The following is a 19,304-nucleotide window of genomic DNA, read 5'->3' as shown; positions in this document are numbered from 1 at the left end:
CACAGCCTCCGCCCCGTCCCCAAACAGTCCCCTGTGTCCAGATCGCTGGACCTTCTCAAATGGAAGAGGGTGGTGACGAGCAGTTGCCGTGGACATGTTGTCCAATTCAAGGCCCCCGGCGTGTGTGCATCTCCCCGCGGGCAATGTGGGGCCTGCATGGCAGCTCGGGGGAGTCATGGCAGCCAAGACGTCCCTTATCCCTAAACCACGGCCAAGACGAGCCCGGACGTTGCTTTCTAGCTGGCCGGCTGGCCAGGGCGCCTGTGTACACAGACAGGGTGGAGTGAGCAGATGTTGCCGGCCTGCAGGAGGGTAATCGCCTTTCAGGGCTTTGTCTCAGCTCAGGGGTGAAACGGAAGTAGAAAGTCAGCTGGTCCTTCACACGGATTTAGGGAGCAAAGTTCAGTGGGAGAGGCTCACAGGCAGCACAGAGGGTAGGGGCACCGGGTGCAGGGGCGAACGTCTAGCTGGTGCTCTGGGGCCATGGGGGACAGGCACGCAGCCCGAATCTCCGTGGCCGAGATGAAATGCTATTACATCTATAGTGAGTGGTGCTCCTGGCTGCTGTCTGTCGCTGACGGTGAGTCCCCGGGTCCCCAGGCCACGTCCTGGGGTCACTCACAGGGCTGCGGGCTGCGCTGGCTGTGGTTGGATGTGGGAGCCCTGCCACCTGCAGACAGGAGGCCGTCCTGGTGAGTCACCAGGGACCAGCATGCCTTGGACAGAGGAATAGCCCAGGGAATAGGTGTGAGCAGTAGATGAGCCTTCATCCAAACTCACTATTAGATGACTGAGTCCCGCCATCAGCCACCAAAGGCCAAGGACTTCCCTGTGGCTAGTGTGGGTCCGCTCCATGGCTGGCACGAGACAGACAGCAGGGAGCTGGGCCAGCACCCAGCCCATCGGGGCTGAGCTGACCTCGTTCGTGCTCAATGTGCAAAGGTCCACGCGTAAAGTGCAAAACAGAACAAAAGCCACTGCTACTTAGGATCGGTGATCCGCTTGACCAAGTGACAGGCGGGTAGCTTCCTGGACAGTCGGCGGCACTGTAGAGTAGGTGTGGTTTGCTGATATAGTTGCTCTCCAGGGTCCCACAGAGCCCAGCAAATTCCTAGAGCCCCCATGGAGGGCCGTGGGCCAAGCAGGTTTCCTGTCCAAAGACCAGCTCCTCCAGTCCCCCTGAAGGTCACGAAATCTGCTGCAGCATGGTGAGGGACACTGCTCTGTACTGGCTGGCTGTCTCCCTGACAGTGATGCGAGGCCTCAGAGGTCTCTGTGGGCCGGCTGGGGGGTCACGGCCTCATGAGGACGGGCCCTTCATGGGGCCCCAAGGGCTGAGGGCTCATCGTTGATGGAGAGCTTCGTGATCGTTAGAGCTGTGCCTCCGTGTCTCACCTGAGCCCATTTTACAGACGGGGAGGGCCGGGTTATAGTCATCAGAAATGTCGCTTGTCTCGGGGACTATCGGGAGTGGGGCGCTGGCCAGCAACGTGAACGGGCCTTGGGTTTGCTGCCAGGCCCACACTTAGCCCAGTTGCTCCTGTTTCTGTGACAGTGGTGATGGGCACCAAGCAGGAGGGTGAAGGAAGGTGATGGGCAGGGCAGTGGACCCCCCAAGGGCCTCTAAGAGGTCTAGCAGCCTGGACTCTGCTGACCTGTGCATGACCATCACGTGCCTCTCCCTGCAGAGAGACTGAGGCTGAGTGAGGGTGGCGCGTCCACGGGGCTATGGGCCAAAGTCAGTGATTGGCCAGGCCCACGGCAGACAAAACAGCCCTCAGCATGGGGACAGAGTGCCCCTTGCTTCCTATCTGGTCCCCAAAGCAGCTCCACACTGGCCTGGCCACATCCCCCACGAGCCTCCTGGGCTCCTCCTAGGGACAGAGAGTCTCCGAGAATGGGAGCTGCCTGTGTGCAGCCAGCGTCCCCATTTCGCTTGTGCCAAGAAAGTAAACCACAGGGCTGTGCAGGCCTTCCCCACGGCTCGGCTTGGGACCCGCAGCCTAGCACTCACGCCCCCGGTGGTCACTGGGGCAGAATGGCCCCTGGAGTCTCCTCGCCTCCCGTGTGATGGGAAGATGCTCAGGGCCCAGACATAGTGCGTGTGGCTCTTTTCCCCAGAGGAGGGCGGTCGGCACGGGGCTGCCCCTGGAGGGGCGCTCACGGCCGGGTGGGGGCACAGGGTCTCTGGAGATAGCGTGTCCCCACCGCCCCCACCACACCTTCCGGAAGCTCCTGTGTCCAAATGTTGGCCCCTTCCGTGCTGTGAGGTGGACACTGCCACCCGCAGCAGTTTTGTTTTATTCCTAGTCCTTTCCTCCTTCATTTTTCTCTCAGTGTCCATAGTCCACACCTGCTGCCTCCGGACGGCGGCTTCTGTGCCTGAGAGTGATGGCCTCGAGGCATGGAGGCCACAGCCCCTGTGTTTCTTCACACTCCGCTCGGAGCTCTTGCCTGGAAATTGGAGTGGAGAGTCAGGGTGACAGGACAGGGGGTTGCCCTCCTGAGCCCCAGGGACCTGCACTCTGACCCAGCGATGAGGCCTGGGAACATAGCTGAGGGGCATCTGTGCAGCAGGTGGGAGCCCAGGCCTGACCTGAGTGTCACCCACGGGTGTCACCAGGTAGGAGTGCTGTGAGAGCCGGCCCTTTCCAGGGATGTACTCGCTCTGAGGACACAGACACATGAGCATGTCTGAGCTTGGACAAGATCCCCCAGTGAGCCTTGGTGATGATGTGTCACCATCATCCTGAAGCTGTGGTGGGAGGGGGACATATCCCAACAGCAACCGAGCCAGTCACGGTGGCGCACTGTGCTCTCAGGTGTGGCTGCTCCTGCCAGGGTGCTGGGCACTTTATGCTCTCCTGCATGCCTGCTTTCCTAACATGATGGGCAGAATGGTCAAGTTAGTCTCCAGCAGGTGTGTGTAAGCCCTCCCCGTGTGGCTGTGCATGGTGGGGCCCACTGATGCTCCCCTGGCCCCAGAGACCCTGCAGGGCTTTCTGCATCGAGCAGGGGATCCAGCTTGACATCTGGAGCCTCCCTTACCTCATAGGCTCCGTGTGAGCTGCAGGGGGACTCATTGTTGGGTGACATTGTCCTGGGGCACATCAGTCTGTGCGTGGTTGGGATCTGCAGATGGCCCCATCCATTGTGGTAGCAGCACGAGTGACTCAGCTCCTCCTTGTCACCATCCTGTGTTGAAATACCCAGATGGTTTTGACACCACGTTGGCAACACGAGTGTAAATCATCACCCCAAATCCTGCCACATCTGGAGGCCTGAGGCAGGGAGACAGCTTTTCCTGCATCTCTAGGGAAGGCAAGTTCTTCACACACGGAGTGTAAACAGCGTGCAAGAAAACCGACACAGACACTCATCCTGCATGTGGGGCCAGAAAGTCGAGGCGGAAGCCATGGGCGATGCCACCCACTTGCAGTGCTGCTCAGGATGCCTGCAAAGTATTCATTCATGCAGAGAAACCTTTATTTTTCAAGTTTGCTTGAAAGAGGTCCTCAGAGTACCATCCACGACTTCTGTAAAGGAGCAAGTTTTCAGAAAAGCAAATGCATTTCTGTGTTAAGAGCAAATGAATTAATGAAACATGTCAAGACCCGAGAAGTGCTGCTCCTTACTTGTTGGCAGCAGGAACTGAGCGTCTGCTGTGTGCCGGGCCTGGCTTGGTGCTGCGGGGACAGCTGCAATCATCTGCCTACGTGGTCCCTATGAAGACTGGGATGGATGATCCAGAGCTGCAGGAACCTGCCCTGGGTGTTGAAGGCCCTGGGATGAGATTCGTGAACTGTGGTGGGACTCCTGCAAACCCGCTCCTTCCCCTGGAGGAGCCGCCTGAGCAGCCACATGACAGTTCCCACCATCTGCACCTGGGCCCCCCCCACCTGCGGCCGCAGGGAGGGGAGAGGGAAGCTGCCTGCCGGGGCCCAAGACACAGCCTGAGCGAAACCTGCCTGGGAGCCAGGTGTTGGCACAAGACTGCAGTGAGCGCTGGCCGGCGGCCTTCCCCTCGGGCTCCCGGTGCTCAGCGTGGGCTCGTTCACTCCTGAATGACACAGGCACCTTTCAAGCACATTTTGCAGGTGCTTTACCCATTCTGTGGAGGAATAAAAGCATATGTTTTTTAGCATGGTTTTGTTAGAATGTTGGAGATTTGACCAGAAGTTGTTGAAGCATTCCAGAAATCTATCAAATAGTTGTCCTGAATGGACAGCCCAAAATGCAACTGAAATTTGCATTTTGAAACACTCGGGAGAGTTTTGCTTTTTCTGTCCAGGCTTTCAGCTGCATGGGAGCCGTGTGGGGGCCATGTGGAGGCGGCAGGGGTAGACGTGGAGACCATGCAGGGGTGTCGGGTGGATACGGGAGCTACGTGGGGGTGCCAGGGGTGGACGTGGGGGCCATGTGGGGGTGTCAGGGGTGGACGTGGGAGCTACATGGGTGCCAGGGGTGGACATGGAGACCACGTGGGGGTGCCGGAGGTGGATGTGGGGGCCACGTGGGGGTACTGGGGGATGGATATGGGAGTAGGGGGCAGCAGGCAGCTGTCGGGGCACCCTCACCCCAGGTGGGAGGCCTAAGAGGTTTGGCTTGTTCTAGTTACCACCACGAGCCCCCTGGGCAGTGCTTGGCTAACTTTGGGATTCCAGGTCATGAGCACAGTTGTTAGAAGGCTTTATTTTGTACACTCTTCAGTAATCTCGTCATATTTATAACAAAGAAAGTATCACTTTTATTACTAGGAATCAGAGCACCCTTAACGGTAACCCGGGTTGTTGCCACAAGGGCTGCGTGAACACACCAGCCTGTCTGTCCCTCTGGTGGTATCCATTGTCGCTCCTTGAGGGCAGATTTGGGGAATGAGTTCGATTCCTTACAGGAAGGGGTGTGGAGCTCACGGTCGAACCACTGAATGTGGCTGAAGGTGCCTTCTCAGCCAGGTCTCCTCTAGGAAATGGACCAGAATGTTCTGGTGTGGGTCTCTGGGGCCACGTGGCACTTACCTACTTCACTCCGTTGATTGGTCCCTGTTTATTATGCTAAGACTTACACAGTTGCAAATCAGCATAACATCAGAAACACCAAACAGCTCGTTTATGCTCTGATTTTAAGAGCACTGACTTGTACATTGTATTTGAGCTCTGAGCAAGATGAAAGGACACCCGGTGCATATCTCACGCCCGCGGAATGCTTAGGCCCAGCACAAACCCTGAAGTGCTCATAGTCTGGCCTTGCTTCATCTGCACCAGCCCACGCTGAGCATCATGCCCACGCTGAAGTCCCGTGAGGCCGGAGCTCAGGGCAGCTCACGGTCCTAGAGAGGCTGGTGGTGTCAGGTGTCGGGTGGCTGCCCTGTGTTGGGGGAGAGGCACCCCTGTGACAATGGGTCAAGACATCTGGGGAAAGGAGCTCACGTGTTACTATGAACACAGGAGCCATGAAGAGCAGGTGGGGGTCTGGGGTGGCCTGGGCAGCGGCCAGAGAGGCAGTGGGAATGCAGTCCAGGATCTCACCTTCTAGCCGGAGACGTGAGGGCTTCACGCAGAGGTGCATGTGGAAGTGGAGTGGGGTATAGAGACACCCAGGGTGGGAAGCAGCTCCTCAGGACCTGGGACAGGCCGGGCCATGGGGCTCTGAGCCATGGTAGTAGCAGCGCAGGGCAGGTGCTGCCCAAGGAACTGCCAGGAGGAGGGACAGAGCCCAGGTGTCTTACAGGGACAGAGGAGGAGCAGTCAGGACGCCCGTGTGGGACCAGGGTGGACGGTGGTGCCGTCAGCAGAGATGGGTGTCAGAGGAAGAGCTCAGGTGCCAGGGCCCCATTCTAGGACTGGAAGTGTCCGTGAGAGCTGGGTGCAGTCTGAAGGGCGGCGGCTCAGCCTCGTTGGTGACATCACAGATACCCGGCCTTCCTGGGGACAAGGGCGGTGAGGACAGTGGAGAAGGCAAGAGCAACAGCTTGTGGCCCATCCTGCCTGCCCCACCTCCGCCCTGCTGCAGGGAAACCGCCCAAACCACCCAATCCCCACTTCCTGGCGCCTGCAGCTGGCCCCTCCCGGCCGCCTCTCCACCAGACCCCGGCTCAGCGGGGACTCCAAGTTATCTGAACACAAAAGCGGGCCTCACATCATTTCTGGAGCTGAACAGGGACCTTTCAGGACGAGTAACAGCCCCAAGAAGCCCCTGCTGGAGGCTCTGGACATGACAGCTCCTCAGGATCCCTTCCGTCCTCCTGCCCAGGCGTGCAGTCACTTCCCAGCCTCGTGTGGTCAGCCAGGGAAGCCCATACGCACCGGCCCTCTGGAGTCTGCGGGGCGTCCACACTCGGGGCGCAGCACAGCGCAGCCCCAGGGAGGGTCCTAGCACAGGGTCTGGCTCTGGCATGCTCCCAGGGCTACGGATGAACAAGCTCAGCTTCCCAGGAATGAGAAGCCAGCCCGGGTACAGCAGCAGCAGCCACAGGAGGAGAAGGCTGGGGTCAAGACCAGGGTAATCTTTAAAGAGTTGAATGGGGTCTATGAAGAAAACGGAGTTCACAGGTGGTCAGCAGCAGGCCACGCAGAGAAAATGGAGATGTGAACTGGCGGTGGGGAGGGCTAGACAGGCCTCCCGACACAGCACCGACTCCAGGCATCCAGAGTCTCCAGGGGACGCTGGCAACTGTGGGAATCTGCGTGGCCCAGCAGCCAGCCCGCCACCGCCCTTCCCGGAGGTGAAGAAGTTCCGCGGGACCAGTCAGGTGCCAGGTCCGACCTGGAGCAAGGCCTCTCAGCAGGAGTCTGGGCAGCCCTGCTGGATGCACCTGAGGCTGGAACGTCCATGCTGTGGCTCAAGCTGTCTGTGTGCCCTGGGGAGTCACCTGTCTCGACCTGCCATGTGGGGATGTGGGTCAGGCTGTGTCCCATGGCCAGACCTCTGCCATGCCCTTCACACCAGGACAAAGTGAGGCCTGCGGACAGGCAGTGTCATGCCCTGTGCCAGAGCCTCCTCACCTCCAGGGCCAGCACCGTGGGCCCCCTCCTTGCCGTGTGCTGAGGCAAGGGGCTCAGTCTTCCCATCCATAACGTGGGCATGGTAGCATGTTTCCCGAGGAGGTGGAGGCCCCTGGAGTTTGCCCAGGTCAGACTCAGGGCCACCCCGCCCTCCTCACCTCTCCTCCTCAGCTTCGTCTGAGCAGGAGGAGCCAGTCTGGGTGTCCGCTCCTCGCCCACCACAGCTCCGCAGTGTCTACAGGAGCCTCCTGACAAGCCTGGTCAGCGTGCTCCTGGGGTGAAGGGTGGGGTCCTGCAGAGCTGGGGCCCTAGCACCTGTCACCCAACCCTTGGTCCGAGTCCCTGCCGGTAAATGATGCTGCTTATTGAGTGTGTGTGTGCTGGGAGCAGTGGGGAGCGGAGGGCAGACCCACGACACCAGGCTTGGGGACCACCAGCACCCAGTCCCTGTCACTGTCCTGTGGCACAGCCCAGCCCACCTGTTTGATCCAAGATTCTGCCCACCAAGACCTAACGTGGTTCCCTCAAGGTCACTGCAAGGCTGTGGCCAGCTGCCGGCAGCTCCCCCTGGGCCAAGCCATCCCCCCACCTGTGACCTCAGGAGGGAGAGGCCTGGGAGATCTGACCCCACGGCTGATGGCAGGCACCTGGTTCAGACCCTAGCACCCTGAGGGAGTACAGGGAAGGAGAACGGGGCCAAGGGGGCCCATCCCCAACTGTCTGCATGCTGCCCGCCAGCCCTGGGGTCCCCTGGGAGAGTCGGGGAACAGCAGAGGATGCCCTGGGTGCTGGAGGCTCCCAAGGCACCAGATGAGGCCCACAGCCCTGGCCACAGAGGGCGCTCCCAGAGGAATGAAGCCACACCCAGTTGGCCCCTTGGCTCTGCCCCCACCCCAGCCGCAGGACACAGGCTTCCCTCCAGTCCCCACACCTGGACCCCTGCTCGAGTCCTCTACCCATCGAATCCCCCATGCCCAAAGGTCCTGCCTCACTCCTCCCATACAGCCCCTGGGTCCCCGGGTTCAGCAGGACCTGTGTGCAGCTGAGCCGTGAGCCCAGGCGACCACATTGCCCTGCCTTCCCCTGTGAGATGGAACTTCTTTGGGGATCAGGTTGAAATGGGTACATGGCATCCCTCTTCAGGGGTCCCCTGATGCCACATCCAGGCCTCTTCCTCAGATGCACACCCGAAGGCCTGTGGGCACACGCCCCTTGGCGCCCATCCCAAAGCTTCTCTAGGCGCCAATACCTGGCTGCACCCGCCCACTGTTTCCACATCCTGGACCGTGTGGGCGAGGCCCTGCCTGCTTCTCAGCTACTCCTTCCCATCCCCATCCCAGTACCCCCACGAAACTCCTGCTCAGACCATCAGACACACCCAGCACTGGCTCCGGCTCCTGTGTGCCACCTGAAGTCACCTCCTGCCAAACTGACACCCCACTCGGCAGTCGGGTGAATCCAGAATTCCTGTCGGGATCCTCATGGGTCCAGGCCACCGTGGCCCACCCCGAAAACCATGGGTCATCTCTCTGTACCTTTCTAAGTCCGGCACACCAAATGCTGCTTCGCCCCCCAGATGGTGGGGCGACCCCACTGCCTCTCCAGGGCGAGAAGCCGGCAGCACCCCGAGCCGGGATCTGAGTCCTGGACACCTGCCACTCGCCACCCCCGCTCCCCAGGGCGAGGCCCACTGGCTCTGGGCCCACTGGCGTCTGTGGGTGGAATCGGCCTGGCCCCACCAGCATTCACCTACAGTGACGTTTCAATTCACCTAAGGCCCCGGCTGTGTCTCTGCTCTGTGTACCCAGCCCAGTGCCCACCTAGACTCACTAATGTGTGAAGAGAAGCTGTTGATCCAGGAGGAGAAGAGTGAGGCTCCCTCTGCCAGGTCACACCAGGTCCCAGCTTGTGCCCTCTGGAGGGGAACCATGGGTCCCAGCCCTGCTTGGAGGAGCAGTAGCTCACCGGGGAGGGGATGCTGTCTGTGTCTGCAGTCAGGAAGAGAGCCTTCCTGTTCAGTTCATGGGGACAGGGGCCACGTGTCTGTCGCAGGACCTGCGAGTGTGGGGTTCCAGCCAGGTCTCCGGGGCTCCCCGACTGGGCCCCCACAGAAGTGCAGCCAAGCCCTAAAATGATGTGTGCGAAGAAGGAAAGCTGAGAGTGGGTCAGGGTGGGGCAGCCGGGTCCCCAGGAGCCTGTTGAGGAGGCTGGGTCTGCGCCGTGTCCTCCAAGCTGATGAGCTACCCAAGTGGCTTGGAGTCAGATGGAAATGAGGCCTGAGAGGAAGAGGGAGGAATGGCCTGACCCAGGGCAGCACCGTCTTGGTCTCTGGAGAAGCAGTAGCGGAAAGGATGGGGCGGTAAGGATCCAGCCAGAACCAAAGATGGAGGGAGGGGGCGAGTAGGAAGGTGGGGGGCAGGCTGAGGGAAGGGATATGGCTGGGGTGGGAGGGGCTTCGGGAGGATCACGGTGGCGCGAGGACCTAGTAGCCACCGGGTCCAGCTTCACCTGCTGCCCCGTAGAGCAGACACCTGCCTGCCAGGGCTGCCGTGGTGATGAGACGCGGTGGTGTGGGGAGGAGGGGTGCCCTGTGCCCAGAGCCCAGGAAGCAGGCCGCTGCCCTGTCATCTGGCAGAAACTGGCTGGAGCAGCTCTGGCTCTGCTCTCACATCCTAGTCGTTCAAGGCCTAGAGCCGGACTGAGGTTATGCACGTATTTTTGTAGGATTCAAGGGGACACAGGTTTAGCTTTTCCTGCACCCTGGATGAGGAGAGGTTAGCGCCAGGCTTGCGTCTGTCGGGGCAGCAGCCGGGGGGTGGGGGGCTGCAGAGCTGCAGGGACTCTGGGCCCACCGGGTCGTTCACATTTCGCATGCCAGTGTGTCGTTGCCTACCCCATCCACTAAATGTTAGATTTTGACCAATATACTGTGTTTTCTCCCGTAAAGCCGTGTTTGTGGTGACATTCAGGGTCTATCACTTACTTGGGGCTGCAGCTGCGCAGGCAGGGCCGTGGTACGCACGGTTCAAAGAAGACCAGACCTCCCTTCACCAGGCTGCTCCCCAAGGAAAGCAGACAGGGCCCTGGCCCCGAAATAAACCCGCGGCCAGGAACGTTGGCAATGGGAAACGGTGGCGCAGGCTGCCGCGCGGGGCCAAGGCCGAAGTCCACGGGGGCTGCCACCATTGTGGTCAGGGTCTGCTCTCGCTTGCCTGCCCCGTGGGGCCTGACTCCCTGGCTTCTCTGCAGGCTGTGCCATGGTAGGTCCGTCCATCCTTCCCGTCCCTTACACGCTCAGACCATGGGTGGGGCCACAGAGAGTTGCTGTGACGTGAGTCAGAAAAGTGTGAATGTTCGCAAAATCATCCAGCACGACCCAGTGAGGAATGTTTACATCTCACGAGGAAAACCTGGTTGGCCCGACAGCTGGCTCCGCGTGCTAAGCTCTGGTCCCAGGCGAGCCCTGCTGGCATGCTGGTGGCTTCACCGCCTGTCACACGAAGCACACAGCACAGGCTCCGGGACTGAGAAGAGTAATTTGTGTCAGCAGATCAGGGCTGACGTCCGCTCACCCCAGAGAGGCACCCACCCGCCGGGCCCGCGGTCAGCCCTGTGCTGTATGCTTCCTGGGCCCCTGAGTCCAGGCTCTTAGCTCAGCTGTCCCCACGGCATGGAGTGCTATCCCCAGGCCACCCTTGAGGCTCTGCAGGCCTCCTGCAGCTGAGCTGGTTCTCCGAACTGCCCCTGACCCTTCGGGCTGCACACTCCAGTCCTCCGCCCTGGAGGACTGGCTCCCCCCACAGTCTGCACCCCAGAGAACACGACTCCAGGTATAGGTAGAAGCCAGACTCAGAACCACGGGTCCTTGGACTGCTCGGGCATGAGAAGAAAGCCGTGGCGGGCCACCGAGGGACAGGCAGCAGTAGAGGGCCAGGAGCGGGAACCGCAATGAGCCCATGGGGCAGTGACCCCTACATGGACGCACCTACCTCCTCCAACCGACAGAACTCCACCCTCAGGGCCTCCAGGGCGGCTGCCAGGCCAGACAGTGCACTACAGAGGAAATGCCCGAGTACCTGGCACCTCTGTACCCTCATTACTTCTCTACCCGCCCCACCTGTGACCACAGCCACTTACACACATATGCTAGGCCCACAGGAGTTGAAGCGGGGAGAGCCCATCAGGGGCCAGGCCTCTGGGGCAGCCACCCAAGGACCAGCTGAGAGCAGGTGTGAGTGCTATAGATGCAGCCCCTGAGGGCAGAACAGAGTGGGCGTAAGTACCTGGACCTGGGGCTGCAGGGCATGAGGGTCACAGGGCGAGGTGGGATGGTGAGGGGTGCCCCTCAGGGAGGACACATTTGGGTCCTTCAAAACACACCGTGGATCCCATTAATAATTTGATTCGTCCTGGCCCTTCAAGGACCACAGCCAGAGCTGGGGACATAGCTCGTGCACCATGGCCTCACTTCTGCAGTGCTGGGTCTGACCATGTGCCTCCTGTCCCCAAATCCGCAAGGCAGCTGGCACGCATTTCCTGGATGAACGAACCCCATGTCCACAAAGGGAAGACCTTCTGCCAGCAGCTTCCTCTGTAAACTCCATGTCGTGGTTCTGAGGGAGATCCATTTTGGAGGAGAACGTGTGCTCGCTGTGTGTGAGCCCCAGGGCCTGCCTCCTGGATGCTCCGCGGAGGCATGGGGGATTGCTAGGAGCCCACCTGCCCCATCTTCCCCAGCTGTGTGCCTCGGCGTCAGCCCAGCCCAGAGGGCCAACCAGGAAGACAGGTGCCATGGATCCGACCACGTGTTCCCTGAGAAGTGTAGGGACACGAGGCCCGAGGCCAGAGGCTTGAGGACTGGCCGCGGACGTGGTCAGCAGTGAGTCCGACAGTCAGGAGCCGGGGCTGGCCCTCAGCTGCCTGCAGGGGAGCCGTTCTCTTGGACAGGCTGTGCAGTCCCAGGCATGAGACTCCTCTGGTGCCCAGGCCTGGTGTGCTGTTGGGGTCATCCACCCAGCGGGTTGTGGGGAACTCTGGGCCGGATGTGGCTGTCCTTCCCGGATGCAGGATGAGTGAGTGGGTATGGTGGCACCCAGAAGAGCCAGCCCTGCCTGTCCAGGTGTAGACCACCCCTGGCCGCGGGCAAGGCCCCGCTTCCTGAGAACCCAGGCCTTGGCCCCAAGACCCTGCAGTGCCCAGGGAGTGAGGGTAACAGAGAAACGTGTCCCTCCTTCCACCATGTGCCTCTATTCTCCTCCCACTTCAAAGCCAAGTCCCTTCTGGTGGCGGAGCCTAGGGTCTGATACCTTCTTCCTCAAGGCGGTTTTTCCTGAGTGGCTGGTTACTGGTGCGGTGTGGGCCTCCCTGCATGCTGGACTTCACAGTGTCCCTGGCCTGGGCCTGCCCAGTGCTGGGGGGCAGTGTGCCAGGGTTCAGCCGGCTGTGTGTGGACCGGCGGCAGTGCTGCTGGGGCCCTGGGCAGGGCCGCTGCCAGGGAGTGTAGCCACAGGGGAGGCTGGATTGGCTCCACGCTGAAGGCCTTGCCCACTGTGCCAGGGGCTTGCAGCCTGGTCTGCTTGAATGCCCCCTTGTCCATCCCTAGGGCAATGCAGTCGGTGCCGTTGGGGGCAACTGGGGAGCAGTGGGCAGGAAGGAGGGGATTGGAGGGGATTGGAATCGTCCAGCAGAGACCAGGTCAGTCTGGCCACGTGACGGGCGTGCAGGGGGTGGGGTGTAGTGTGGCTGCAGGGCCACACTGTGCCACAGTGAGCGTGCCCCTGCCAGCTTGAGCCCGCCCGACGCTGCTTTCCCAGCGGCCTGGGCCTCAGGGGGCCACAATCTGTGACCTTGTATCCAGGTGGATAAAACCACGGCCAGGCTGTCCAGCTTCAGGGCCCGGCCATCTACGGCCATGGGCTCCGGCTCCACCCACCCCGCAGGCTCTTCCTGCCCACAACCTGGTAGTCGCTGGGGGCCTCCCCACCTGGGAGCAGTTCCAACCACCCCCAGCCCAAACCCAACCTGCATTTTAATGAGTTCCCCAGGGAGTCGCCCTCCCCCTTACATTTTCCACCTTAGTCCCTGGGGCCTCTGAGGTCCCAGCCGCTTGGGACCTGGTCACACACATGAGCAGCTCTCCAAGGAGCACAGACGGGCAGACGCGGGCGGGCACGTGCCCCGGACCCGACCCGGACCCGGAGGTGCAGACACTGCCCCGCCCGCAGCTGGGATGACTGCGCTGGGCGCGGGGCCCCTGCAGGGAGGGTGCTGACGGGCGGCGGGGATGGAGCTGGGGCCGCGGGAGCGTCACCGCAGGGGCTGGGCAGTTCCCGGCGCCGGCACATCTAGGAAGCTGCGCTCCTGTGCTGGGGATCCAGCACCAAGGCCCCCGGTGACCCCAAAATGGAGCCCTGCCGCCTTCCTTTGTGCGCCCAGGACAGGCGTTCCAGCAGGCAGGCTGCCGCGTCCTGACGCCAGTGCGATGGTGGCAACAGCATGACCTTAAGCCTCATCTCCCTGCTGTCACACGACATCTCAGGGCTGTGGCTGCTCCTGAAGACCAGCACAGGTGTGTCTAGGCTTTGTGTTGACGCCGGGGAAGCTGTGGGACAGTGCATGGGGGCGAGGCAGGGGTGGCCTTCTGGGGACGCTTACATGTTGCCCGTGCAGGATGGGGGTGCTGCGGACACCACACCTGGAAGGCCCTGTCAGTGGGGTCCAGGCTGGGGCAGGGCCGGTGCAGCTGGAGCGGTAAGGAGCTGAGCTCCTGGGGTTGGGCGTGTCAGGCGCTGCTGCTGGTTTGTGGCTGTCTCTCTCCCCTGGGAGGGGCCTCCCCTGGAAGCTGGAAGGAGGAGGAGGTGGGGGCAGAGGGGCTCCTTTGTTCCGGCTTTCCAGAAGACACGCCTGTGGTGTGCGTGGGAACCCCAGGGCCTGGGGGACTGGGGGCAGTGCCGCGGTCCCTGGCTGTGACCCCACGACTCCGACTCCGGCCAGCGCGATCCCCACGGCTGGAAGGCATACTGCACCCCGACCAGGGACGCTCCAGCAGCAGGATGCAGGCCCGGTGGCCACAGCCTGTGACCATGCCGGCTGCCTGGGCTCTGGGGGACCCTCCCTGTGGGACCTGCTCCCCCGGAGTCTGGGGGGTGGGCACTTCTGAGGCCAGGGTGACCAGAACAAAGACCCTGAGAAGGGCCTGGGCGCCAGGTGGAGGAGAGGGCTCAGCTCGCCTCTCCTAGTTGCTGTTCTGAGGATGGACGGCTACGCATTTGGAAGGGATTTGTCAGAAGCACATTTTCCACCAGGTACTTCTGCAAAGATTGACAAGTGATTCATCAACTATTTCTGTAAATTTGAATGAATCAGTCAAATCTTAGCCATTAGTGGCAACGGGTAAACATCCAAAATTTCCAGTTTTATGACAAACACTCTTGCTTGTGTACCGAGCGGCCGTGGTGGTGGATGCACCCCACCGCTGGGGTCCTCTTCCCACACGGGATGACAGCACCAAACATCTGGGGAGCCATGTGGCCCTAGGCCTGGGGTCAGCACGGCGGGGAGGACGCTGGGTCATGCTCAGCCAGGCTGCAGGTGTGCCATGCTCTCGGGGCACCAGCCACAAGCTCTGGTGCCCCACAAGCGTGTTCTGTTCCTAGAGGTTCTTCAGCGTGGCCGCCAGTCACGTCAGAGGTCCACTGCTTTCCTAAGTGGAGCCGGGCTCCAGCTCTTGGCCTTTTCCTCGGTTCTTGAGTCCCTCTGACTGACCTTACTTCAGAGGTACACAGGTTGTGGAAGGAGCGTCCTGGGGGTCCGGTGTGATTAGGGCTGGAGGGTCTCCCATCTCCACAGGCTTCTTGCTGTTTCCCCAGACACGAGGGTGTCTGTTGTCTGTGGAGGAAACGGCTGTTGCTGTGCAAGGCAGTGGGTCTTTCTCCTGTGGGAGCTGGGGTGCACCTGGGGCCGAGTCACTGCACACTGGCTCAGATTGGCGCCCGCTGTTTACCTGCAAGGATGCCCACGTCACCCTTCATGTGTACTTGAGTGGAGGCTGGTACCTGCCCTGAGTCAACAAGAGACAAGGTGTGTCCCAGGTCCCAGGGTGACTCACACCGCGGGACAGGACGGTGGTTTGAGCCACCATCGCGGCACATGACCCCTCCCCACCAAAGCCTGACCCACCGGCCCCCACCGCCCCAGGCTGCCCCTGTGCCCGACTCCTGCACCATTTGTGTCGAGCAGGGCGGGGGCTCCCAAGGGACCAGCGACCGTGGAGCATCTGGGCCACCCGGAGAGATGCAGCAGCCCTGCCTCGCAGGCTGCCTCGGTGAGGAGAGGTGTGCCCTTCTGTGCCCTCCACGCAGCCTTCTCCATGGGTCATTGCTCTCCTTTGCGTTGGGGAGTATAGAATTCCAGGTACCCAGAAAGTGTGAAGAGTGCCCGTCTGTAGTTCGGGAAGAATTCCGGGAGCTTTCTGCTGGCGTCAGTGATGGACGGCACCACGCCTCCCCTTCTGCTCCCGTGTTTTGTGAGCTGCTTTCTCAGAGCAGATCCAGAGGACAATGCTCTTGAGCACCTGCCCTGAGGAGGGGACAGGGCGGTAATTTCCCTGATCTCTTACTCTTTAATGTTGACAAATAAGAAAACTCTATCAGGAAATCTATTTCCTTTGTTTTTTTTAAATTTTTTTTTAAATTTATTTATGATAGAGAGAGAGAGAGAGAGAGAGGCAGAGACACAGGCAGAGGGAGAAGCAGGCTCCGTGCACTGGGAGCCCGATGTGGGATTCGATCCCGGGTCTCCAGGATCACGCCCTGGGCCAAAGGCAGGAGCCAAACCGCTGCGCCACCCAGGGATCCCTATTTCCTTTGTTTTTAAACAGTAGCTGCTGGTGTGGGTCTGGAGCGTGTCCCTGGTGTGTGTGCGTCTGCTCTTTGTACACAGGGCGTGCATGTGCAGCGTGTGTGTTGGGTAGGCCCACCTGCTACTTGAGAGCCAGCGGAGATGCTGGTGCTGAGAACGTGGACTTGGGGGATCCCGGGCTGGGTGCCACAGGAGGCTCAGCCCGAAGCCAGCATGCGTGGCCGCTGTGCTGTCACACACTGCTCTGCAGCTGACGGTGTTTGCTTTGCTACAACGCAAAGTCGTGATTTTCGAAGAGCAAGAGATGCGGGTCTGACTGCGGGTGTGCGTGTGGGGCTACTTGCTGGACACAGCAGGGACGGCTCTGGTGCTCCACCTCTGCCCGTCCAGCCTCCCCGGCCCCCGAAGCTCCTGAGGCCGTCAGGCATCAGCCTGTTGGGCCTCTGGGGCCGATGCACATGGCACCCGTCTCCTGAGGGCCGGCCAGCCCTGTTCTGAGAGCACGCGGGGCTGGCATTCCTGCGGCCACGGGCGCTGGCTCTGCTGCGGGGTGGGCCCAGTGGCTCTGCCCTCGCCATCATGACCCCAGCCAGAAATGGCCACTGGCCCATCCTGGGGCCCTCAGTCCTGGGACGGCACAGAAAGTTCACCAACAGGAACGTTACCAGTAATGAAAGGTCCGCCGGCACCAAGCCCAGACCCTTGTGCGGGTCCGCACCTTCGAGGCAGCTGCAGTGAGCTCTGGGGGCGGCTGGCTCTCCCACTACGTCGCATGGCCCCCTGTGTGCCCGCTGTGGGCTGGCCTGGCTGACACCTGGCTGGCCTCGAGAGCCTCCCTCACCCCCTCCTCCTGTGCAGGGCCCTGAAAACCCAGTTAGCAGTAGTGGACGATAAACTCAGACCCCAGTGTGGCCCCGAGGTCTCCTCGCTGGACCTGCCACACCTGTCCCACCTCTGGCCTACGTATCCCCAGGAATGTCTGTAAGTAGGCTCAGCAAGGCCCCGCCGTTCCTGTTCTGCAGTCGCAGGCCTGACCGTCTGGCTTTTGTCCCACTGGACCTCGCCACACGGGCAGGGGCCAGCTCCCAGCGTGCTCCAGGTGCACCAAGCCCTGAGGGCTTCACTGGGGCACTTGTGGCACCACGGCTTCACAGGCAAATAATGCTTATGGCTGCCCCTTCTTCCCTGATATTTGCACCTTAAAATCTGCTGTTAATTATGCCTCCATCGGGTTTCTGATCCGCTGCGACACATCGTGTCTGAGATGCCCTCGTAACCCTTCTTCTAAGCCTCTATTGTGCTGAGGCTCCTTTGTCAGTTGGGGTGGGGGAGGCTCGGCTCCCCAAGCCCTCAGCTGGCCGCACCCTGGCTGCACAGTGTCCTGGGGCCAGCAGTGAGCCCACGTTCCTGCTTCCACTTATGGGCCAGGATGGCCTCCCGCTGATCCCCAGCCCTGTGGGGCATGGACTGTGGAAACCTTCTGGGTCCCATCGCTGGTTTCCAAATCCGCACAGGTGTGCACTTCGTCCCAGAGCCAGGAAAATGACTCTCTTTGATTAAAGCGAAGGATGACTCAGAATTCACAGGGATCTCAAGCTCCGAGAACTTCAAAGGGAGTTCCCAGCCGTGCTCCATCCTCCACGTGACCACGGTGTGCCATGGGTGCCCCTTGTGCGCAGAGGCCCACGGCTTCGGAGGGTTCCGGGAGAAGTGGGGGCCAGGTCAGCGATCCAGGAAGGATGGGCAAGTGCCACAGCCTCAGGGGACACCCCGGTGTGGGTATGAAGGAAGCCCTCCCTTGCAACAAGAGGATCCCTTCTGGGTTCTAGGGGCTGCAGTCTCTTGTTTGGAGCCGGCTCCCTGGGCCCTGCTGCAGTCAGTACCTGCCCTGAGCCGGGGTGGACCTGACCACAGGAACCCCCGCCCAGGACCCCAGCTCCATGACATACAGCAGCCCAGGACCGAGGAGCGAGTGGTGTGGCATCTTATCCCCTGGTCCCCAGCCCCGCACCCTCTCCCCTCCCGCTTGGGGGACACCTGGAGCTGAGTGGGCTGTGGTCAGGGTAGGGCCTATGCTGGGCTCACAGACACCCACCTGCTCCGGGTCTGTGCCCATTTCTCTGTTTACCTTTGTGGACCTTAAAACCAGAGTCTGTGCTCCGAAAGCAGCCGCCTGGCTGAAGGCCACATTTGTGATGACCACACAGGAAAGTTCCATAATGGGGTGATTTGGTAAAAGGGTCGGGCCACGCAGCACCCTTGCGGCAGCCTTGTGCAGCCAGCCTCCCTCCCTGCACTCTGCCCTGTCCTGGTGGCTGGGGAGGCACCTGCCAGTGTGGACACCCAACAGGCAGGTGAACTGCCACTGCCACCAGGTGACCTGCAGCCGTAGGCGAGAGGCCACCCTTGGGCCTTGGTTGGCCAGCCTGTGGGCTGGGCGCTGACCGGAGGCCTGGAGTGTGTGCCTGTGGGTTCCCTACCTCCACCTCCCATCTTCCTCAAGCCTCAGGCCTGGGAGGGCGACTGAGCCCACTGAGGTGCCCCAGCCCTGCTGCCATTTCACCTGAGAATGTGCCCATTTCCAGGGCCCGTGTGAGCTGATCTGGGCTGCAAGAGGGGGTCTAGCCCACCCAGGACACAGGAAGAAAGATGCTGAAAGGGACAGGAGCGAAGGTCTGGGGACCCCCAGGGGCAGGGCAGAGGACCGTGGGACCACGCTCACCTGAACACACCCGCCATTCCTACCCTGCGCGTCACAGCGATTCCCTCACTCAAACTGCACGTCCGACTTCAAGAGCTGGAACCAGGCGAAGCTCTGGCCGTGTGGGGCCTCCTGAGTGTGCGCCCCGCCCCCCAAATCAGTCAGGGTGAGCCACACACAGCAAGTGTATGCAGAGGTTTCTTACCCACACAGGGACTTTCGAGCACACAGGCAGGCCCAAGGAATGGTCTGGAAAGGCCCACGGTGGTGTGAATGCAAGGAGGGCACGTGGCTCTGGGCTTTGCTGTGCTCAGGGGGCTGGGACTCCCCACCAGTGCCGAAGGAGGGCTCTCACATGGTGGCACCTAGATTGGGGCAGAGAAGCCTGACAGCTGGCACCCAAACATGGAATCTGGGGCTTGAGGACTTGGAAGAACAGGGGCTGGTGTGTGGCCCCGATGCAAGCATGGGGTGTGTCAGCCTGCACATCTGTGGGGCACTTTGATGGGATCAGAGCCCAGGTCACCAACCATCTCGTCTAACAGGGGCTTCAGTGTTTGAACCTGGTTCTGAAACAAGGTCTTTTTTTTTTTTTTTAAGATTTTATTTATTCATGAGAGACAGAGAGAGAGAGAGAGAGAGAAGCAGAGACCCAGGCAGAGGGAGAAGCAGGCTCCATGCAGGGAGCCTGACGTGGGACTCGGTCCTGGGACTCCAGGATGATGCCCTGGGCCGAAGGC

General features: G+C 61.0%; 1 protein-coding gene across 12 annotated transcripts in view; it reads left to right on the top strand.

Moving 5' to 3' along the window:
• MCF2L (MCF.2 cell line derived transforming sequence like) overlaps positions 1-19,304 on the top strand; it is a 132,020-nt gene that overhangs the window by 52,563 nt on the left and 60,153 nt on the right. Inside the window, exon 1 of one of the 12 annotated variants that reach the window (XM_072782335.1) lies at positions 415-580. The exons of 10 other annotated variants lie outside the window; for them this stretch is intronic. In XM_072782335.1, coding sequence (XP_072638436.1) covers positions 484-580 — 97 coding nt within the window. In that variant the 5' untranslated portion in view covers positions 415-483. Of the gene's footprint in view, positions 1-414; positions 581-13,293; positions 13,573-19,304 lie in introns of those variants that run through there. One more of the 12 variants, XM_072782339.1, reaches the window with a different exon arrangement.

The sequence above is a fragment of the Canis lupus genome, chromosome 17, assembly GCF_048164855.1.
Source record: "Canis lupus baileyi chromosome 17, mCanLup2.hap1, whole genome shotgun sequence".
Lineage (NCBI taxonomy): Eukaryota > Metazoa > Chordata > Mammalia > Carnivora > Canidae > Canis > Canis lupus.
The sequence above is the reverse complement of the archived record's forward strand: the minus strand, read 5'-3'. Positions and strand labels throughout refer to the sequence as shown.